The sequence below is a fragment of the Marmota marmota genome, unplaced genomic scaffold (genome assembly GCF_001458135.2).
Source record: "Marmota marmota marmota unplaced genomic scaffold, marMar, whole genome shotgun sequence".
Lineage (NCBI taxonomy): Eukaryota > Metazoa > Chordata > Mammalia > Rodentia > Sciuridae > Marmota > Marmota marmota.
In genome coordinates this window covers 38,409,011-38,431,492 of record NW_026000057.1, presented here as the reverse complement: position 1 = coordinate 38,431,492, position 22,482 = coordinate 38,409,011, and the positions used below count along the sequence as shown (strand labels likewise).

Genomic DNA, 22,482 nt, shown 5'->3' with positions numbered 1-22,482 from the left:
CATTTTCGCTTCTCCTTCCTCCTTCTCTCTCTCTCTCTCTCTCTCTCTCTCTCTCTCTCTCTCTCTCTCTCTCTCTCCCTCTCCTCCTAAATGCAAAGAGAAGCATGTTTCTTGGCTGGAGAAACCTTGCTCAGACAGTGTATTCAGGCCACAATGTGACTGGTTTTCTCCAATATAAGTGGCTTACACATAAGCAGTGGTCTCAGTGTTATGGTTAAGTTCTAGAACCAGTTTATTAAACTGTTCCCTTTTCCTCTTAAGCCAATAACTGCTTATGGAGAGAAAGAGAATATACAAAATTCTAGTGTACCTACTATGTTTTCAAAATATTAACTTATACATTAAAATACAGGGACACTTTTAAAACTTAATTTATCAGCAATGCTGTACATTTCTCTTAAACTAATTCCAAGGACAACATAATTCCTACCTTCACCTATAAGAAGTATCTGCCCTCATTGGGTGTGGTGGTGCACTCCTGTAATCCCAGTGGCTCGGGAGGCTGAGGCAGAAGGATTGTGATTTCAAAGCCAACCTCAGCAAAAGTGAAGTGCTAAGCGACTCAGTGAGACCCTGTCTCTAAATAAAATACAAAATAGGGCTGGGATGTGGCTCAGTGGTTGAGTGCCCCTGAGTTCAATTCCCAGTACCCGCCAAACCAAAAGGTATCTGCTCTTATTTTCCAATAAAATGTAATTGGTCATTTTCCACAAAATTGTGGAAAAAATTTTAAAGCATTCTTTGCAAGAACAGGGTCTGGCTTTTAACTACTCTTAGCCTAAAGTGGAAATATTTGTTTTAGTCTTCCCTCTACTACTAATGAGCAGGGTCATTTGGGGGAAATCATTGTATCTGTACTTCATTGATCTTATCTGAAAAATGAGGATATCATTGGAATAGATGCTTTGCTAGGAGTCCATGAAATATAATATTATCTCAGGTTGTTTTTAGAAGCTCCTGAACACTTTATTGATGTACCTCAAAGCACTGTCCTTTTTTAAAAATCTGATATACCTGCTCTTTATTCTTTTTTATGCTCATTTTTTTTAAATTTTCAAAAACAGTGTACTCCAAAGAAATGCAGGCTGAAAACTGGACAGTATCTTCTGTTTCCCTTTGTCATGGATATGAATATAAACTTCAGATTCTTTTTTTAAAATTTTTTGGTCTTTTTAGTTATACATGACAGTAGAATGTATTTTGATGTACTATACAAGCATGGCGTATAACTTCCCATTCTTGTGGTTGTACATGATGTGGAATTACACTAGTCGTGTATTCACATATGAACATAGGAAAGTTATGTTAGATTCATTCTACTGTCTTTCCTATTCCCAATTCCCCCCCTTCCCTTCATTCTGCTTTGTCTAATCCAGTGAGCTTCCATTCTTCCCTCCCCTGCTCCTATCATGAATTAGCATCCTTATACCAGAGAGAACAATCAGCCTTTGCTTTTGGGGGATTGACTTATTTCACTTAGCATGAGGGTCTCCAGTTCCATTCATTTAACTGCAAATGCCATGATTTCATTCTTCTTTATGGCTAAGTACTTTTTCATTGTGTGTATATATTACATTTTCTTTATCCATTCATCTGTTGAAGGGCACCTAGGTTGGTTCCATAGCTTAGCTATTGTGAATTGAGCTGCTATAAACATTGATGTGGCTGTATCACTTTAGTATGCTGATTTTAAGTCCTTTGGGTATAAACCAAGGAGTGGGATAACTGGGTCAAATAGTGATTTCATTCCAAGTTTTCTGAGGAATCTTCACACTTCTTTTCAGAGTGGTTGCACCAATTTGCAGTCTCACCAGCAATGTGTGAGTGTGCCTTTTTTACCCATATCCTCACCAACATTTATGGTTACATGTATTCTTGATAACTGCCATTCTGACTGGAGTGAGATGAACTCTCAGTGTAGTTTTAATTTGCATTTCTCTAACTGCTAGAGGTGTTGAACATTTTTCCATATATTTGTTGACCAATAGTATTTCTTCTTCTGTGAAGTGCCTATGCAGTGCCTTTGCCCATTTATTGATTGGGTTATTTGTAGGGTTTTTGTTGTTAAGTTTTTTGAGTTCTTTATATATCCTGGAGATTAATGATCTATCTGAGGCATGTGGCAAAGATTTTCTCTGATTCTACAGGCTCTCTCTTCTTGTTCTTGATTGTTTTCTTTGCTGTGGAGAAGATTTTTAGTTTGATTCTATCCCATTTATTGATTCTTGATTTTACTTCTTGCAGTTTAGAAGTCTTGTTGAGGAATTGGTTCCTATGCTGACTGATGGAGTTTGGGGCCTACTTTCTCTTCTAGTAGGCACAGACACCTGCTTTTTGATATACAAGGATATGTGTTCTGTTTCTTTTTCTTACTTCAAGTTCAGTGTGACTATAAGCATATGCATTCAATATTATCATGCCGAAGTTCAAACCTTAAGATTTATTATCCTTATGAGGTTGTTAGGGCAACCATATGTTATGCTTGTAAATAGCATATAGTTGTTTTTTCACTTCAAAACTATTTATTGGTTTTCCAAACATAGTACTCTGGTGGATTAAGAGTCCCTAATAAAATCAATTCAGCTAGACAGCTATTGGATTGAGAAGAGTTGGTAGACATTTATTCTTCTGCTTTTCTAACTAGTAATGGATGTTTATAGTTTTATAGATATAATTATTGCCTTCTACAAAAAATTTGCCAAAAAATCTCTAGGATAATTAGATAAAGAGGACTATATTACAGTTATAATATCATGTGAGAAATATAAAATTTTACATTGCTTCTATTGAAAAGTATTCTATAAAATATCAGATTATGAAAAATTATCAAAAAATAGTATAAACTTCTGTGGGTCCAGAACCCAATTTAAGAGAGACAATATTACCCAATATAGTTGAAACCCTATACATACAGTATGCCTGAGATATTTGGTGTTCTGGATTTGATGTTTATAATTCTCATGTTTATAATTCTCATTTATAGTCAAATGAAAAGCTTTCAACCCATATAACAAAATACTTCTGTATAATTTTAACTGGAACTGAAATTGTGGAGTGAAATAAAAACCTGAGAGATTTTATTATTTTTTCTTTTGACACAAGGCAAAATCAAAAAGAGCCTATTTCTATTTTATTTTCCCCTTCTCTGCCCAGGACTACTCCAAATTTCTTTTTAGGGTATTTCACTCTGTCCCTCTTCCTAGTACTGAACCTGTTCAGTACTGTTATTATTTTGTGCATTACTCTCTTGTACCCTGTTAGGAAGACTATTAAATTGCATTGGTCTATGAAAAGAAAATTGTTATTTATATAAACATTGATCTAAGTTCTTTATTTTTATTTAAGGTAGTTGAATTTTCACCATTTGCAATAAAACCTGTTTCCTGATTCAGGTTTTAACAAATTCTCATCACCTTCTAAAATAACCCTGTTCTTTAGTGTAAATCATTAGAGGTTTTAAGTTGGCGTCATTATCATTATGAGAAATGAAAGAAAATAGGAAGTTCATAGAAGCGTTTCAGGAAATAAGCCACAATACAGCCTGCTAGTCTTCCCCCATCTGCAGTTGCTCTAAGCCTTGCCTCCCTTGTTCCTCATGTGTCTCTGGAAAAAGTTATGTCTTTCTCCACCACTGCCATAAATTCTAGGTTTTTTGTTTGTTTGTTTGTTTGTTTTTTTTTACATTATTACTGGAGTTTGAGAGAGAACCCTGCTGGGTTTATGTAGCTTTAACTTAGAGGATTCAGATAGAAGACATCCAAAGCAAGCAAGCATCTTTATGACTTTTCTGTGGGTGTACATGCTGATACTTCCAGAAGGTGATCAATGTAAGGTGCTTGTGAAGTTAGCTGAGTTTGCTGTGACGTGTTCTTCTAAAGCTGGATGGAACCTTGGGCAGTTTTTAGGTCTTACAGTTAAGGAAATCATTTAAATCCCATCTGTTAGTTCAGTTACCATTAATAATGTCCTTTGTTATGTGGCTCATTATAAAACATGTTGTTATCCTTAAGTTTTTTTTAAATGGACATATTAGCCTTGTGTTTATTTAGATGGAAAAGTGAATTCTTACATGGCCTCATGTTGGAAAATCTGAGTTCACATTGTAAACGTGCTTCCCTTTGTAAGTTTTTGGAACTCTGCTTTCTAGTTAAAAATACTGGAAGCAATGATAAATAAATTATTTCTGTTCTGTAATTTTCTAATAGCCTTGTTTAAATGACTCATTTTTTTACTATATAAGTGAAGAAGCTTTCTTATAAATATAAATCCAATTCTTGTTCAGGTAAATCCCTTAAGTATAAAGTATGTTGGCTGAGTGCTGTGGCACATGCCTGTAATCCCAGAAACTTCAGAAGACTGAGGCAGGAGGATCACAAGTTCTAGGTCATCCTCAACAACTTAGTGAGACCCTAAGCAATGTAGTGAGATGCTGTCTCAAAAAATTAAAGGGGCTAGTGATGAGCTCAGTGGTGATAAAGCGCCTGTGGTTTTAATCCCCAGTACCAAAGGAAAAGAAAAAAGGAAAGAAAGTATGTGTTACCTTACATTACACAGGTATGCTGTTATTAAATTCTGGACCCTTGTTTATAAGGATATATATACCCTACAGAAGACTGTAATATGACAGTCTTCAGAAGCTATTGAATGGCTTCACCTTGCTCGCTCTCCTCCAAAATCTTTAATTTTTTTTAAATCAGTTTGTGTCCATTTTGTCTTTTGTCTTAGAATCACTTAATTTTTTTTCCTACTGATTTCTCTGAAGTTATAATGACCATGATTAATTTTATCCTGGAATAAAAATTTTAACCATGTGTACACATGTATAAACATTGTTTTCTAAGGAATGATGATACCATGTCATGAAAGACTCAAGTGATTAAAGTGAGATGTTACTTTTTACTTTTTTTTTTACAACAATAAAAACAACAACAGCTTGAGTCAGAGATTGGAACAGAGTAATGGAAAACAAAGAGATGGTGTTAATCTGATATCCACAAGTTTACATGTAATCCGATAGTTTCTCTATGACCAACGCCCTTAATGGAAAATGTTCTCCCCTCTCTGGTTTCATTAAAGTGGCTAATAGACCCTGCTGAACTTTTAGTACAAGATGTAAATTAGAAAATAGTTATACAAGAACATGATTCAAAGATTAGGAATCATGTTTTTTGTTAAGGTGCTCTAGCACATTAAGAAATTAGATTAACTCACTATTAATTTCTTTAGTTATGGCACATATAACAAAAAAAGTTAATTCTAGCTCAGCAAATGAGCTATAGACTACAGGACAAAAGAAATGCAATTGGATATTTCAGTTTTCCCTCCTAGAGAAAGCACTTTAATCAATAGCAAATTTCTAAGTTCACAACTATGCTGACGGGCCTGTAGTGTATATTACTTTACTACACATTATTTTAATCAGATAAATAGAATTTTGACTCTTTTTTCAGGTCTAGAGCTGAAACCCAGGCAGGGCCATGCACATTCTAGGCAAGCTCTCTACCACTGAGCTATATCCCTGGCAGGTTTTTTAGAGACAGGGTCTTGCTAATTTGCCCAGGTTGGCATCAAACTTGCAATTCTCCTGCTTCATCCTCCCCATTAGCTGGGATTACAGGCATGTGCCACCACATCCAGTTACCCATGGATTTTTTAAAAATAAAATTATAAAAATATTTTTTAAAGATCTTAACAATTATACTCTATTGAAAATAGGATGTGTTCTAAGAATCTTGTCAGTTCCTTATAAGACATTAGATCTGTCAAAACGTTCAAAGTTGATTTTTTTTCAGAAATGTATTATTGTACTTTGACATACAAAATAGATAACTATTTATCAATACATTTTCCCAACAGAGGATTACCACCTTAACTGTCACGGTAACTCCTATCGCATGATTTCTGTGGTCTGTGTCTTTAGTGTTGATGCATGCAGGGCAAAATGGTACTCAGGGAGCAACTGTCTTATCAATACTTAATCTCATTTTTCTTTATATTAATAACCTTTACAACATTTGCTCTAGTTGAATCACCTTGTTTCATGAAAAATTATGAGAAAAATTATTCATTTTCTTAAGTCTTTGACCTTCTCAAAACTTTGTTCTTTGGGGTGGAGGGAAAGGAGTATATCTAAAGACACAGGTAATATGAGGAGACGAATTCATCCCACCAAGATGAATGTGGGACATGGAAGCAATTTTAAAACTGTCTTACAAAACCAAAAGCATCTTGAGTATTATTTTGACCTAAAGCATGTTAATATTTTAGCATATAAGTATAGTTGTAATAATTATGTAACAAGTGAGATGTTTTCCCACTTCACATAAATATTGGGAGGAAACTAATTATGATAGAAATAATGGAGGTGTGTTGAGTGCCTATTATTTAAAGCATGAATTTTAATACATATATACATACTTGCTACTTTTTAAAACTCTGACTTTTTTTGATTTAGGGTCCCCCTGGACCTCCTGGACCTCAAGGACTACAAGGGCCAAAGGTTATTCTTTAATTGTTTGTTACATTTTAATCACATATAATGCAGAGAAATTTTTTAAAATTTTTATTTGTTCTTTTTAGTTATACATGAAAGTAGAATATATTTTAAAATATATACACATGGGAGAAACCCATTTTAAATATATGCATTTTGAAAATTGGTCTTAGAAAATGCTGGAGAAGCAAGTCATCAATATTGTTTCAAGGAAAAAAAATTAAGATCTGAACTAGAAGAAGAGGTAAAATAAGGAAAGAAGGAAGATAATGTTCTTCCCTAAATTTAATGTCATTCCCAATTAAGAAAAATAGAAAATATCAACCAAGGGAAAAATATGTTCCACAGAAATTACAAAGAAATACTAAATGTGGTGTTTAAAAAATATTTAAATAGAAGAGAATTGAAGGAGATCTACTCCGACACTTCCAAAGATCCTTCCTTCCAGTTCTTTTGTAATAAAAAGAACCAGGGAAGCTTTTGCATGATGCATTCATAAACAACAAAGGAATCATTTTGAAGTCACGTTTTCTAGCACATCCCTTTATTATATACGTTCAGACATTCTGCCATTTAATTTTTTAATTTATTTGTTCTTTTTATTTGATGTTCAAGAAATCAAATAACTCTTGTTTGGTAAAAGAAGGAGAAATGCAAAATTTATCTACCTAATTTATTTGTTCTTAGTTATACATGACAGTCAAATGATTTTGATATACATACGTGGAGTCTAACTTCCCATTTTTGCGGTTGTACATGATGTGGAGCTACGCTGGTCATGTATTCATTAAAGAACATAGGAAGGTCACGTCCAATTCATTCTACTGCCGTTCCTATCCCCATCCCTGCTCCCTTCCCTTCATTCCCCTTTGTCTAGACCAATGAACTTTTACTCTTCCCTGCTCTTGTTGTGGGTTAGCATCCACGTATCAGAGAGAACGTTCAGCCTTCAGTTTGGGGGGATTCTGCCATTTAATTCTTTCCTAATGAAACATACCAATCACAAACAGTAGAAACGTGGAATGATTTGCCTATTCCTACACTTTGTCAATTATGTTAGCTCTATCCCTCCAAACTAAAGCTTAGTCATTTGACCATGTTTGATCAATTAACACATGGCCAGGGATTCTGGCTTTTCAGAACTGAACTACATGTGCTGAAATATGACTTTCGTCATTGGATTCTTGTAGGAGATTCAAGTGGTTTCAAAATTCATCTTCTGTTTATACTTCTCAAGTCAGTTTACTGGCTAAGTCTGTCATACACACGCACACATGCATCAGTTTTTGTACCTTTTTCTAGATACTTAAAAATAAATCTAGTACATAGAAAATTTCTCTATTAAACAAATGAATATAAAGTAAAATATGGCTGAGGCCCTTGCCTATGTGAAGTGTATTGAGAACATAAATCCTAGATTGAAACAGATTTCATGTGTAACATTCATGCATTTCATACATAACATTAATAAAAAAAGTATGGGATTTTTACATTTTCCATTTCTCCACCATATTCTAGTCCCTACAAGATATAACACAATTGTTTGCTAAAGGCAAACTGTCTATATCCCTGGTGATCAAGTCTGTCTGGACCCCTACTCCTTAAGTATCTGTTGAGCGAGACTGGATACCGTAGAAGGAAATCTGGTCTCTCCCCCTTACCGTCTACCCCCGCCATCATTTCCACCATCCTATTATCCTCACCCCACCCACCCCACAGTAGTCTTGTAATTGAGATCTAGTGTTAACTGATGCAGTTCTTAATGCTGTCCATGATCTCACCTGGAGTAATTGAGGCAGGATGTGTCTCCAAGCATAAGACAGCAAAATGTAGCCTGAATCAAGCACAGAAACGTTTTCTCTCTCTAGACTCAGTCTCAGACTGAGAAATGCGGATTCAGCATTTCTGAATTCGCATTTCTCCTTCCTTTACCAAACAAGAATGATTTGATTTCTTGCACATCAGATAGCTCTCACAAACCGTAATTGACAGTGAAGGATAAATGAGTAGTGCATGAATTATGCTCTTCTTTTAAGCCTCTGTGTATCATATTTTAAAGGTAAAAGCTTAACAAAGCAATCATGATGGGACCCTGAGTGCTGACAAGTATTCAGACTCTGAATGAAACTAGGGCTTAGCCAGGTGCATCCAACCTCAGCAGACTTGTTTGTAGCAAAATATACTTTGCTGCTACCACAAAGAGCAGGAAATCTGAAACGAGGAAAGGGCCTTTTTTTTCTGCTTTTTTATTTCATTTGTTTAGAACTGTAAGAATCATACCTTCTTTAAACATTGGAAAGCTCAAATTTCATGCTGTGACCCATGGCTCTTAAAGTTTTTACCAGGGAAGGGAGCCCCAGCCATGTCCATTTTGTCATTTATAACATCACCACACAAGCCTTTTTAGAAAACACAGCCTACAGGCAGCTCCCTTGGAAATCTGTCTGAGGCAGGCCACTCACTCTAGGAAGAGCTGTTTTTAGAATTTCCATGGAGTAGGCATCAGGAAATTTGATACAAAATAATATCCTACCTTTCAAGGAATTGTTTTATCTGTACCTTCCAAAAGTGAAAGGTGAATAAACCTGTTATTTGAATCATCTCTAGCATATTGTTTAATTTTTTTTAATGGAACATCTTCATTTTGAAAATAACACATAAAAATCTGTTTTGTTTTGAGTTTGTCAAAAGTTCCAATAAATCATATGAACAGAAAATTTTACTTCATTCCTAGCATAGTATAGGAAATTGAAATGATCAAAAGCAATTTTATGTGGATTAAGATATTATCTGATTTATTATGTCATCCTTCATTGTGGCTTTTCTGGACACAGCACTCTCACAGACTTTATGAATTTATTCAAACTGTTCCAGTTAAAATGTTGCTATAAATTCATGAGGCTTGGCACTCTAATTTTAGTTTAACTGTTATGTTTTAGTTTTTATGAAACTGGAAAAAAAAGATAAGCCAACTAGATTTTTTTATGGAAAAAAATTAACTGAGGCACATAGGTGTTGCTATAGGATATGCTCAGCCATCAAATTATCAGTCATCTTTTATCATGTTTTTTCAAACTGGCATCTTACATGGCAGAAAAACCCTGGCTCTTAGCTACATATACAACATTTTGAAGGAAGATCATTAGTTCACTTAACTGAAATATATAACAGAGTATTCTTGGGTTATGATGAATTTGGTAAAAGTCAAATTGTTCTTTTCAACTAACATCATTTTTTTATTTAGTGTAGTATATTGCCAGTGATAATGGAGGCAAGCTATTACTTTTTATCTTAACAGGGAGAACAAGGATCTCCAGGAATCCCAGGAGCTGATGGAGAGCAGGTAATTTTCAAAGATATATACCATTGCTAAAAGCATCATTATTGATCAGTACTTTTATTATAAGATTTGAAGCCAAAAATCAAGTTGTCTTCTGCCATCAAGTCTGGTGGGATTGGCCTGTTGCTCTTCTCTGTCACTAGATTCCTAAAATCAAAGTCTGACTAACCAATAAGATCCAAATCCATTCAGATCTCCACCCACTCACTCACCCAGTCTGAGACTTTGAACTAGGGAGTACAAAATAGGCAGCTAGCAAGGAAATATATGTTTCAGTCCCTAGGAAGACAAACAGGTTTATGTAACTCAGGGGTCCCTTACCATAATTATTGTGATCTTCACTGAAGAATGGGCTATCTGGTTATGTTCAGGATGAAAATGATCAACAATAGAAATTAGTTTCAGCATTAGTGTTACACAAATCAGATTTGCTAACATTCAAAATACACATTTATATATTTCCTCACTGTAAAAGGAAAATAAAAATAATATCCTGGCTCACCATATAGAAATGCCATGAGGATAAAATTAGAACACTAAAACAGTTGACGTATTTTTAAGCATTGATTGATTGAACACTAGTGTACAGTAAATGATTAACCTGTCTGTAGGCTGGACCATTTGAAAACTCAGGATGACTAGAACAGTTAAGGGGGAGGGGAGCATCGAAGGTAGAGGTGGGAGAAGTATCTTTGGGCCTTGTAATAATATTAGATCTCAATTCTGTGAGAATTAAAGTCATTAAGTTGTTTTCAAGCCTGCTCAGGTGGACTTGCTGCCAATTAAATACATGAAATCGGGAGAAATGGTGTCAAAACCTAAGTTCATGCTTTTCATATTTAATTGGCTAGTAGAACTCAATCCCTTCCATTAGTGGGTAAATAGTATTGATTCAGTGTAGACAGTTGCTGTAAGAAATAGCCCTGCCTAAGAATGAAAATCAGAATCATCCCAGCATAGGACCTACCTAGTGACAAAATTGATCAGATTTCTGTTTTCCCTAGAATGTAACTATCAGGGGTCAGAAGGCTCCTCACATGCAAATCCTCTCATTTTTAGGGACTCAAAGGCTCAAAGGGAGACATGGGGGACCCAGGTATGCCAGGTGAAAAAGGAGGAATTGGACTTCCTGGATTACCGGTATGTTTTTACTTTTTCTTATGAAATGTTCTTATTAAGATAAGTTAAGCAATCAAAAAAGAATTATATTATTAATACTCCAACTGGGAAACTAAAATTTTTAAAGCATGCAGCCAGATGAATTATGAAGTAAATTTTACCTTCAAGTTCTTCCTAAATTATATTCACTAGAAGATAGTAAAATAAATGTAATTGGTCACTTTAGTATGCATAAGATGATAGTAACCGATTATAAAACAGATAATGATAAACAAGCCAAAAATATGGAACAATTAAAAAAATTACTTGGTAAATTGTTCTTCTTGTTTGATATTTTGTAATGGGTGCATTTATAGTTTCCCTCATAATTTTTACTGAGAATTTGGAGGGGTGGGGAATATAGAAATTATAAGAAAAAATGTATGTTTGGTTTTGGGGGGGTTATTTGTTTTTGCATTACTGGGGATTGAACCCAGGGTTTGTTCCATGCTAGGCAAGTGTCATGTCACTGAGCTACATTCCCGGTCCACAAGAAAAAAATGTAATAAACTTCACTGCCCTATGTGTTTTTTTTAGGTAAGGAAGTATACAAATGTCCATGAAAACTAAGTTAAAGGCTCTTTGCAATTTAAAATGAGCACCATCATAAAAGATGCATTTATAACCCAACAGTTGTAAACTTACTGTGTAAGTTTCACTAATCAAGGCCAGTCTAGTTTTTTAATTCATTTATATTACATCTTACATACCACCCACAGACCTAGGAATCTTATAGTAAGCTTGCTGTTTTAAGCTAAACTACAAGGAGATGAATTTACTTTTTTTATACAATGTGCATAATATCATAAAATTTCAAGAGAAAAATGGATTTGGGGAGAAAAATTCAGTTTTCTCTCACACTTTGGAAATAACTTCACCTGCTTAACTCTGCTTGTTGGTTATTTGCAGGGTGCCAATGGAGTGAAGGGAGAAAAGGGAGACTCCGGATTGCCAGGTCCCCAGGGTCCTTCTGTAAGTTCATGGACCTTGAACTTCCACTGTTCCTGAAAAACAGACACAAGATGATTATTTACCTAGTTCAACATGTGCCAGATGGCTTATCAATAGTAGAAAGACTGTGAACCACTTTGTCAAACTGTAAAAGAAATGCCTGTCAACCTTGTACCGTGAGAGACCATGTGTCTCAGAAGTCTAAGTTAGAAGCAGTTTTTTCAGAGGACTGTCCTATTCTGTGGAGAAAAATCAATGACTTCCCCACAGTATGTGTGGGTAGAACTTTGTGAAAATAGAGCTTAACATTCTTCTTCTCTTCTCCAGAACCCTATTAGTGCTTAGTGAAATATTTGAGAGCTTAATGATGATTATGACATTATGAATTTCTGTTGTTCTTCTTGCTTGTGTGATATTTTGTAATCAGTTGTTCCCTTTCTTGTACTTTTGATTTATTCTGGCTTTTGTAGAACAACACTATTTTTTGAAGTTATTTTATTCTCACAAAGGAATTTCTAAACCTAGAGAATCAAACTCATCGCTTCTTGGAATATCCTTCTTCCTCTGCCAATATTAATGGCCTTAGCAGAGCCCCAGCATGAGATTTGAACTAAACTGCCTTATCTAAATGAAGTAACTAAATCCATGTTTATTTTTTGGACACACAGATCATAGGCCCACCAGGCCCTCCAGGTCCTCATGGCCCACCTGGCCCCATGGTAAGTTTCCCTTCTCTCCAAAATGTAATGGTTTATTTATGAGCATGCTACTAGAGAAAACATGAGCACATCTCTCTGAACAGTCAGCCTGTATTTTGTATGACTCTCTGTGGAACGGACAGAAAATACCAGGTGCTTTAAGATATGGTGACTTTACTGTGTTGTCTTTAACTCCCCCAAGCACATGTGTTAGGAAGAAAGTAGCTTTATGATAGGAAAGTTGAAGACAGACAGACCAACCTGGCAAGCATTGCTCCAGCCTTATGGCATAGACATACAAGGAGATAAATTTACTTTTTTTTATACAATGTGCATAATATCATTTTTTGCTACTGCTTTCATCTGTTTGTAGCAACATAATAACTGGAGCTGCTGAAGAATGTTTCTAACCAAAATTGAGCCTTGACACCCTTTGCGGAAATGTTCAATAAGAATATGTATAAAATAGTACAATAATAATGGAAGTACAATCATGAATAATAATCCAGAGATGACAGAGACTGTTGGATTTTTTCCCCCTTTCTTGTTCACGGTGCTTGTGATGATCCATAGGCCCAGTGTCTATGGTGGTGTCCTTCAGTGACCAACAGACGCAGTGGTCCTGACCTCATAGAACTAAAGAAGGCAGCCATTAAACAAGTGTGATTCTCTAAGTGCCAGACTAATGACAGTTGCGTTAAGGCTACAGTGTGGAAAGCAGAGTGTTTCAAATGCTTTTGACAGGGGCAGGATGAGGTACGCTCATCTCTAAAGTGTGTCAGTAAACCAGAAAACTTCAACAATATAGATTAATTTGTGGCCATTCTTCTTATATTGCTCTCTAAGAGAACATCTTTGGAATGATCCAAGACCTGGAAGGTAGCTCAGTCATCCATTTCTTATTAATTTCTATTTTGTAACAGAAAGCTACAATTGACCTTGTTTTCTTAAAATGAATTTATTAAGAATTGAGCAAATAGCATGATTTTTGGCTTTTTTACTCTCCCTCAAGTTTTAAGCTAGAAGGTTAAATTAGAATATGCTGCTTCCTATTCATATGATAAAATTAATTGGCTTAAAGGAATTTTAACCCATTATTAAAATGAGATAAGAATACCTGATAAAGTGACAGTCATTTCCTGAAAATGTTTACCCAAAACTTAACTAAAGGAAAAATATTATTCTAATGGAGACATGTGTAACAAATATCTAGGCATTGCTTGATCAAAAATGTTTTCTGGTGTTGTATGATTTCACTGTATTTTTAAATGTTCCTTTCCACAAATAGTTTATTTAAGTCACTTGAAAAGCTTAAAGCAATCCCACAGTAAGCTTCCATTAATTTGATAATTAGCCTTTATATCTAGATTGCCATTTTAGAAAAAGCATGTATTTTGTGGACAATCTATGCATGCATTATGACTTCCTTCCATTAGTAAAGAATTGTTAGGGCTTTGAAGAATTCCTCCTTGTAAAAATAAATACAATATAAATAAAAATGCTCAGCCCTCCTGATTTTTAAATTGTTGCTGCTACAGGGCCTCATACCCAGCTAGCTTCACCTCACTTCCTGTCTCCTTTAGATTCTTTAACACCTCGAGTCTGTAGGAGTTAATGAGCACTGGTACTTAAAAGTAGATCTTTGACAAAGAGAGTCCCACACTTTAAGTCCTACCTCTATTCTCTATAGACTTATGAAGTATCTCAAATATTCTACCTGACTAAAAAATGGAAATTTGAGAAAGAGAAATAATGTGAGTTTAAAATAGTTTATTTTTCTCTAATTTTTTTTCTTCCATGTAACTCCAGCACATTTCTCCCTCCCTCTCATAGACATTTAGCAGATAGGATTGCTATTAATGCATTTCCTATTACAGAGCAAAACAAGAACTGGAAGGACCTTTTGGTAGGTAACAAATAACAACCACAGACCCACCTCTCACAATAGCTCAAACAAGAAAATTCTGGTTTTATAATTCTTGCTTCTTGAGAAAATATTCACTTCTGTTGGGAAACAGTGAATCAATTCTTCATTAAAAGCCATGTTTTCCATTTACAGGGACCCCATGGACTTCCTGGACCAAAGGTAATCCAGCACATTCCTTACTTGATTTCTGTTCTCTTTATTATCATGGGGGAAGCATGATGGAAGCATGTCTGTCCTGTCTTATTTGTCAAGTAATTTTGATAATCCTTAAGCCTTTAAGCATTCGGATATTAATACAAAATGACTTACAACAAATTTAAGTGATATCACCTAGAGTTAAATTATTCCTCATTTTCTTTTTTCCTTGTTGCTAAGTAAAAGTTTCCTAAATTACTAATTGTTATATATTCGAATCAACCCCTTAGCAGACATCCAATGAGATTCTTAGACTGGTCCAGGTGCTTTTTTCACCCCCTTCCTGGTGTCTCTAGCTGTAGGTTTGGTTCCTATTAATTGAAATGTCTTGCTTGCCATCACCACAGGACTGCATCTTCATGCTTTGACTACCCAACATCTTAGTTCTGTGCTCTCCCAGAGGCCATGGTGTAGAATGGGCTGGGGGTGTGCTAGTAGGTACACACCATATCACTCATCACTCACCTGCATTCTGTGTACTTTGGGTTAAAACAAATCAATCCTTGTCAGAATCAGTACAGCTTCCATTGTGAAGACGTTATCTTCACATAGACATAGAGGATGAAAATGAGCCCTGAAAGGCAAGCTCCTCCTTCCAGAGAGCATACGTGATGAGAACTTCTGTTCTAATCTCAGTTTTGCCACTGACAGGCCATGTCACCTTGAGTAAATTACTGACCCTGTCTGATTTTTAAATTATTCAACCAGATAACTTATCTCCTAGAGTTGTTGTGATGCTCTAATGAGGCTAATTATAAGACACTTAGCAAATATCTGGTGCAGTTGTTGATAAACACCTGATATATGGCACTTATTGTTACCTTGTGATTTGGTACTTTCTTCCAAACAGAAAAAAATCTATAGCTTGTCCTCAAGGTTGCTGAAGAGAAAGTTGATAACCCCTGAAATTTTCTCATAGTGAGTCATTGCATTTCAAAGGTGGAGGAGATACATAAATGTCATGTTGGTGCTGGGCATCAGAAAGTCCAGAGACAGCACATTCTCTCCTCGGTAATCTGGCGCCTCTCATCCAGTACCAGCAGGTATTAGTCAAACTTAGGAATCCTTGATTTTCCTTTATAGGTCAGGCAGGTGACACTGAAGAAGGGAAGGGGTTCACACCTCTTTCTTGTTAGAATGCCTTGCCTTTTGCTAAGGCCAGTGTCAGAGCCTCAGATGTATGCAATAGAGTCTGGGGTGAAAGTACTTTTCTAGGGTCAGAAGGAGAGAGCCCATCTACTAGCTTGTGATCTTTGTAGTTAACTTCTCTGGGTCTTTTTTCTATCCTAGACCAAATCCATGATTCCCAGTCTTAGCTTCTACTTAGAATTAAAGGTGCCACCAAAGATCAGCCTAATGATAATGACCAACAGTAAAGCCATCAAGACTGTTTCTAGTTCCCAGAGTGATTCAGATATGCCAGCACCATTGAATGCCTAAGATCCTTTTAATATCTAAAATCCAATCGGTTTTTTCCTCCCATGATTTTATTTGTTACTTAAGTCAGATTTCAGATCATTATAAATTTGAAAAGATCTCACAGATGACCAGTACTAGTTCTTTGATTTTATTGCTGATAAACTACAGGTCCAGAAAGTTTAGGTCATGCTAGTTAATGACAGATATGAGACTGGAATTGGGTCCAGACATGAAATTTTGTCTCTTTGCAACTGGATTTGACCGTTTCTAAACTGACCTTCTCAATCATTGTCTGCTCCTGTCAATGCATGATATTCCACCAAGGAATTCCATAGCCTACTAGGGCTACCCTGCCTGTCCTTCATCTAAAGACCACTCGCTAATAGGGCACGTACCTGCAGAGCCATAAGTTTCAACCAATTGACTGAAATTGGCTAGCAAGCCTTGGCCTTAGTATCATACTGACTATGACTGTGGCATTCCCAGGATCAGACCTTACCAAACATAGCACGTTTGAATTTCCTTTAGTGGCTGCACTGCAAACTCCTATCATCAAAATCCTGAAAATCCACCATGTCATGCCAAGGCATCCATGACTCTATGACCCCTTTAAAAGTTCAACTATCTAGCTAGCATGGTTCCACAGAACATCCTGGTGTGACATTCACTTGGGAGGCTTATGAGAGAGACCCATGCTCTGCTCCTGTGGCCTGGGTGGGGCTCTGGACCACTTTATATTTGACAACCACGCTGGTTTTCATTGTCAGGCAAATTGGGTAAACACTGCCTAAGTCCCTTCTGCTAATGGGACCATAGCCCCTCCCACAGCCTGAAATCATCTTCCTTTCGCAAGTCTTGCAAGACTTCCTTGAAAACTTAATATCTATATTTAAAAGTTGAAAAGTGTTCCAGTCAGATCTTTGTCCATCTAACATGTGATTATTGATGGAAAATAGGTGTACTAGATTTTTAATAAATTGTCAGGAGAATTTATCACTTAGCATGGCTTTTATAATGTCAGCCTGAGTTAAAATCATTGGGCAGATTCTAACATTGGGCAGATGGATGGTGAGTAAAACTCCATTCAAGTTCTTTGATCTTCATACTCTCCTCTGGGACTGGCAATTTGTTGTAGAGTATTGATTAATCTGTGTAGGAACCGACTTGGCAATGTCAGTAAAGGAGAACTAGCTGAATGGCATTACTTCAAACATCAGCTGCTACATTTTTAGCTCATTCTCCTGGGCAAAATGCTTAAAGGCTTAAAATATCTGTCTATAACACTGTCCCGCAAATTCCAGTTTTCCATTCCAGCAGAGTGGGTTTTTCCTACTGGGTCTGCTTAAGCATCCTTCACTCTGTCTTTGATTTGCTTGATTAGAACAATGTAGTGTTCACATTGATTTCCTTGGGATGGAACTCAAAAATTCAGGGACTCAGTCATACAGCTTTTGACAGGAAGAAGCACAGTTTCTCAGGAGTTTTGCCTTCTAGAACATTATTTGTTGATTTCAGTTTATCTTTAAATTAATCTTTGAACTGATGCAAGACAAATCAAGCCTGACTCTGCTGTTACATAAAACTGGAATCTGCAGCTATTTCAGAGACTGGCTCTCTTCTGTCACATTTTAAACACCCATAATAGCAACCGAAATTAGCATTTGCTTTTGCATTTAGGGTGAACCAGGGTTAAATGGTGTTAAAGGATTGAAGGGTGAACCAGGTCAAAAGGGTGACAGAGGACCCCTTGGTCTTCCAGTAAGTAAAGAAAACTTTCCATTTCAGTGCAAATCTCAGATTTTTCTTTCTACCCTAAACAACAACTCTGGTTTACTTACCATTGAGATTTCTGGAATTAGAAAACATTATGTCAGAGCAGAGCTCAGCCAAGTTCTGTTTTCTCCAGTGTTTCCTCTTGTGTTAGTGGAAGACCCCAAACAATGCTGTGGATGTTCTGTGATTCTTCAATTACATACATGCCAACCTTCCTCTTTCAGGGCTGACAGTTCTTCCCCCATCCTCCTCCTCCAAAAATGTTATGCTCATCATTCCACTATTTCTCCCAAATGCTTTTATAATTGAGTGCAATATAAGATTTGCTGTCAACTTTTTTTTTCTCCTTGGGTATCAAAAAACTGTAGCCCTCCTGGTGGCAGGTATGCAATTGGCCATTGTTGATGGCGAGAGGTCAGTGCTATGGCTCCTTGCATATCAATCACATCGTGTTCTACATGTTGTATGTTGTTTGTTTTGGAAATTCCCCGTTATGAGGGTCTTTATAGCAATGGTGGATAGTATGGGAGAAATAGCTTACAAGTGCTTAAAGATTTTTATTTTTAATGAAAAAGGGATTTTTATCTTCATGCGCATTATGCCCCAACAGATTTTCAAAAATCTATTATTGAATATGAGGCTTTGGTTTCAAGCTTTTAGCATGCTGTCTATTCTGCCAATGCCAAATCCGTAAAGAACATTGTAGAATATATTAGTGAGATACGACAAAAATCAGTGATCATAGTTTATCCTTGTATTTGAGATATTGGGGTTGGGATTAATGACCACTTATTTTTCCCATGGACCCTGTGCTTTAAGCACTAAAGTATGCCACTTGAGAGCCAGGGTTTTATAGATAAGGCACAGGAGAATTTGTGCATGTATTCACTTATTGATTAAATGATAAAACCCTATATTAGAAATAGGTTAAGTTACACCAATTAGGTCAGTGAACCACAGGCATAAAACCTCTAACATATGTAAGTCACTAATTCAGCATTCTAGGTAGATATCTCACACGTAAAAATTATCATTTGGCCATTTATTTTGAAATGTTATAATAAAGCATCAAAGGGTAATATAAACAAACTATTAACCTGATTTTTTTAGTTTTCTCCAATTTCAAAATTTAGAGCTGTTGATAATTTTTATGCAACATCTAGCCAAAATCTCTGTCTGCCACCATTAAAGAATAGCAATACACTTTTTTTTTTTTTACTGTAATCATTAATTATACTATGGTTCATAATAGAATCACCCTGAAGGAATCTTGAATTAAAAATTCTAAAAATATCCCAAAAGTATGTTGTTTAGCTTCATTGGTGGGATTTTCAGCTGAATAGATTCTTTTTATCTGAAACACAAAATTGGGAAGTAGTTCTGAGACCTTGACATAGCATGGTCCTCCTAAATACTCTTGATCTTTAAGTACTATAAATAAATATTTGGGCTTTGAAGCCTCATCAAATAAGTAATTGTACTTATTCTTGAAATAAACATTGGAAATGTCACTTTTTTTATCCTTCACTGTTTTTATGTAGCCTAGAGTTCAAGGTAAAGAATAGCATTCATTGCCTGGGAACAGATCTAGATCTTTAAGACATTTTTTTTTTTTCATTCAGGCTTTGATGAAAGATTATTTGAAATGAATTGAGGAACAATTTAGTTTGGGAATTATTTTTTGTCCCGTCTCACAGATTCCCCCACCACACCCTGCTCTTGAGTTGTTTTTTTTTTTTTTTTTTTTTTTCCTGTTCTTAGACGTCCCTCTAGTGGTCACTAACATGAACAGTAGGAACAGCCTGGAATACAATGACTATGATTCACATAAAATCCAGACTCATCCTGGCACATTGAAACCCATCATTGTTTGTCCACAAACACTATTTTAACAAGCGTAACTCGGCCTCTATTTTTTTTTCCTCTGAAACACATACCTTGATTATTATAATGAGCCCTTTCTTACAAGATTGCCACTTTTTCCCCTTCAGAACCTAAAGAAATATATTATAAATGATTCAGTCTCTAGAAAATGAATTTCAGATGGGATTTAGATAGAAGCCTCTGACTGGAACCAGTAACTACTTTGCAGTACACTTTGTAAACCTCATTAACTTGGTTTCTGTAAAAAGAATTTGCCTAATAGAAATGTCATTAAAAATGCCATCATCTGTGGGGTGTTTATTGTCACGTGGTTTGTTGTTGTTTTTTTTAACTAACAATTTGTAGCAATGTGATATTCATCCCAGAATCCCGTGACTGTGTATTATGTTGTTGAAGTGTTGCATTTGTTCATTGGCACCTCATACTAATCTCTGTTCTTGTCATTCGTGTTACACCCACCAACCCTGCTACCAACCAAATCATACAGGGAGCATCTGGCTTAGACGGAAAGCCAGGAGCCCGGGTGAGTCAGTCCCTGTCTTGCTCTGGCATGCTTTGTGGCTGTGAAACGTGCTTCAGGGCAGACCCCTTTGCTCCATGTGCTCTCATCAGGCGATGAGGAGGGGTACTCAGGGGCTGGAGTCAAAGGGGAAGGTGGACAAAATGGCGGAAAATAGGAAAGGTAGAGAGTGGGTTGCAGCTGTGTTTTGAGATCCAATCTCAACTGCCAGGATATCTTTGAAATCTCAAGTTCAAATCTGGATAACTTACTATATGGGAAGAATGACCCATCCAATTGGCTTCATTATCTTAGTATCCCAGATGGATTTTTCCATAACCAATAAAATATTCCCTGTAATTCCATGAAAGAGGTCCTCTGAAGAGATTAAAGTAATATGAATTTATTTTAACTAGCTTTTGCTTTTAGGATTATGCCCATCTTAGAAATGTAACTTCTTCCTTGGAACTAACTTTCAAGTGTCTGTCCGTGGAATGATCCATCTGCCTTTTGTCATCTTGACTCTTTTCTTTGGTTCTTAACAGCTCCATCTCTTAAATTTCAGCTGCAGATACTTAGTATTTAGAAATCTTCCAAAGATGAACTTCGAGTTGGGGCAGTAAAGATCATTTAAGATGATGAGAATTCATCAAAATTAGAATGAGTTTGAAACTTGGAATTCTCTCATATCACAAGGCTTTAACAAAATAAACCAGGACAATAGAGGAGAAATGGAAGTACTATAGAAAAATTGTGCTGGAATATTTCTACATTTGCACATATTATAATAAATTATTTGCAAATCTATGCAGAATCTTCCAATTCTTGCCACATTTTTAAGAATCTGAAAGAAATTCCAATATTTTCAGTTCTAAAAACCTGCTTTGGGCAGTCATTGCTTTTCTGTGGACCCCAGTGTTCCTATAGTGATAGATCTCCTATCACAGAGATCCTGAACTAACCGGGAGGCAGAATTCAGTGGTGCCATTAATCACCATGGCTGCCTGGTTTGTGACTTGAGAGCCTCGTGACTTCAGTCACTGAGGCAGAACCTAGAGGATCCCGATGAGCCCCTGCTATTCCCTACAGAGTAGCAAAAAAAAAAAGTTAAATGCCGTTTTTTTGTTTTTGTTTTTTTAACTTGAATCGGCATTGAAGTCTCCATGTGGCTGCAAACAAAGCTTCTTAGTGTGCTTGGCCAAGGGTGGCCATGAATGTGGAGAAAGGGCTTGAAGAAGAGGTGACAGGAAGGAAAGACGGTTTCATTTTTCTTAGGATTATGGGGGCAAAGTGAAGAGGCTCCATTTAGTCAGTGAAATATATAACTAAACATGATATATGGCTTTTTGTATGTACTCTTCATTGAATCATGCAGTTGATATAATTCATCCCTTTTGTATGAGTTTCTTGAAAACCACTGGTCTGAAAGAATCCTGTATAAAGCACTTTGAAAGGAGATGAGTTGTCTTACAGACATCCTAAGACATCATTCACCAGAAAAGGTCCAGAATAAATCAAAGCTGCTTTTCTTGCAGTACTTGTGGTATGTCTCATTGTTTTATTTTTATCTTTTTTTTTAGGGTACAGATGGTCCTATGGGACCTCATGGCCCTGCAGGCCCCAAAGGAGAAAGAGTAAGTTGTTCCTGAAGTTATTAAGCTTGAACTGTGTATTGAAGGAAACACAGAGCATGACTTTTCCATATTAGTTGACCTTGGACTGTTTATTTTCCAGAAGAAGTAAAGGGCTATCAAGTATTAAATTAAAATAGATAGCATTTTCAGTTCAGAGTCCTAACACTGAGAGAAGAAAACCACAGAGTATAAAAATAGAATAGGGCTGTCTTAATAAAAACAATGCATACATTTACATAGCTAAAATAAATAGCCCCAATTATTCTTCATCTACCCATAAGGAAGATATTTTCATTTGGCCTTCATCCAGAAAGTGGAAGTCAATGGGCCTACAATTTCCAGGAGTACCTATGCATTCTGGTTGATAATCTTTAATGTAAAGCTACTGTATTCATTCGGAATGTTATAACATTTTTCCAAAGGAAATTACAAAACCCAAGTATTCTTCTCTGCAGTTATATGTGCCCTCTGCCTTTTTTATAGCTAAAAAATGGCCTGTTTTTCTTTAGCC

At 36.1% G+C, this 22,482-nt stretch overlaps 1 protein-coding gene across 14 annotated transcripts in view; it reads left to right on the top strand.

The window, feature by feature from the left end:
• Positions 1-22,482, top strand: part of Col25a1 (collagen type XXV alpha 1 chain) — a 469,539-nt gene that overhangs the window by 424,963 nt on the left and 22,094 nt on the right. For 5 of the 14 annotated variants that reach the window (XM_048813722.1, XM_048813719.1, XM_048813723.1 and 2 more), the window contains 10 exons: positions 5,857-5,880; positions 6,455-6,499; positions 9,792-9,836; positions 10,893-10,973; positions 11,901-11,963; positions 12,611-12,661; positions 14,700-14,726; positions 17,859-17,939; positions 20,326-20,361; positions 21,918-21,971. In XM_048813722.1, coding sequence (XP_048669679.1) covers positions 5,857-5,880; positions 6,455-6,499; positions 9,792-9,836; positions 10,893-10,973; positions 11,901-11,963; positions 12,611-12,661; positions 14,700-14,726; positions 17,859-17,939; positions 20,326-20,361; positions 21,918-21,971 — 507 coding nt within the window. The remainder of the gene's footprint in view (positions 1-5,856; positions 5,881-6,454; positions 6,500-9,791; positions 9,837-10,892; positions 10,974-11,900; positions 11,964-12,610; positions 12,662-14,699; positions 14,727-17,858; positions 17,940-20,325; positions 20,362-21,917; positions 21,972-22,482) is intronic. The other 9 variants (XM_048813728.1, XM_048813727.1, XM_048813729.1 and 6 more) reach the window with 4 other exon arrangements.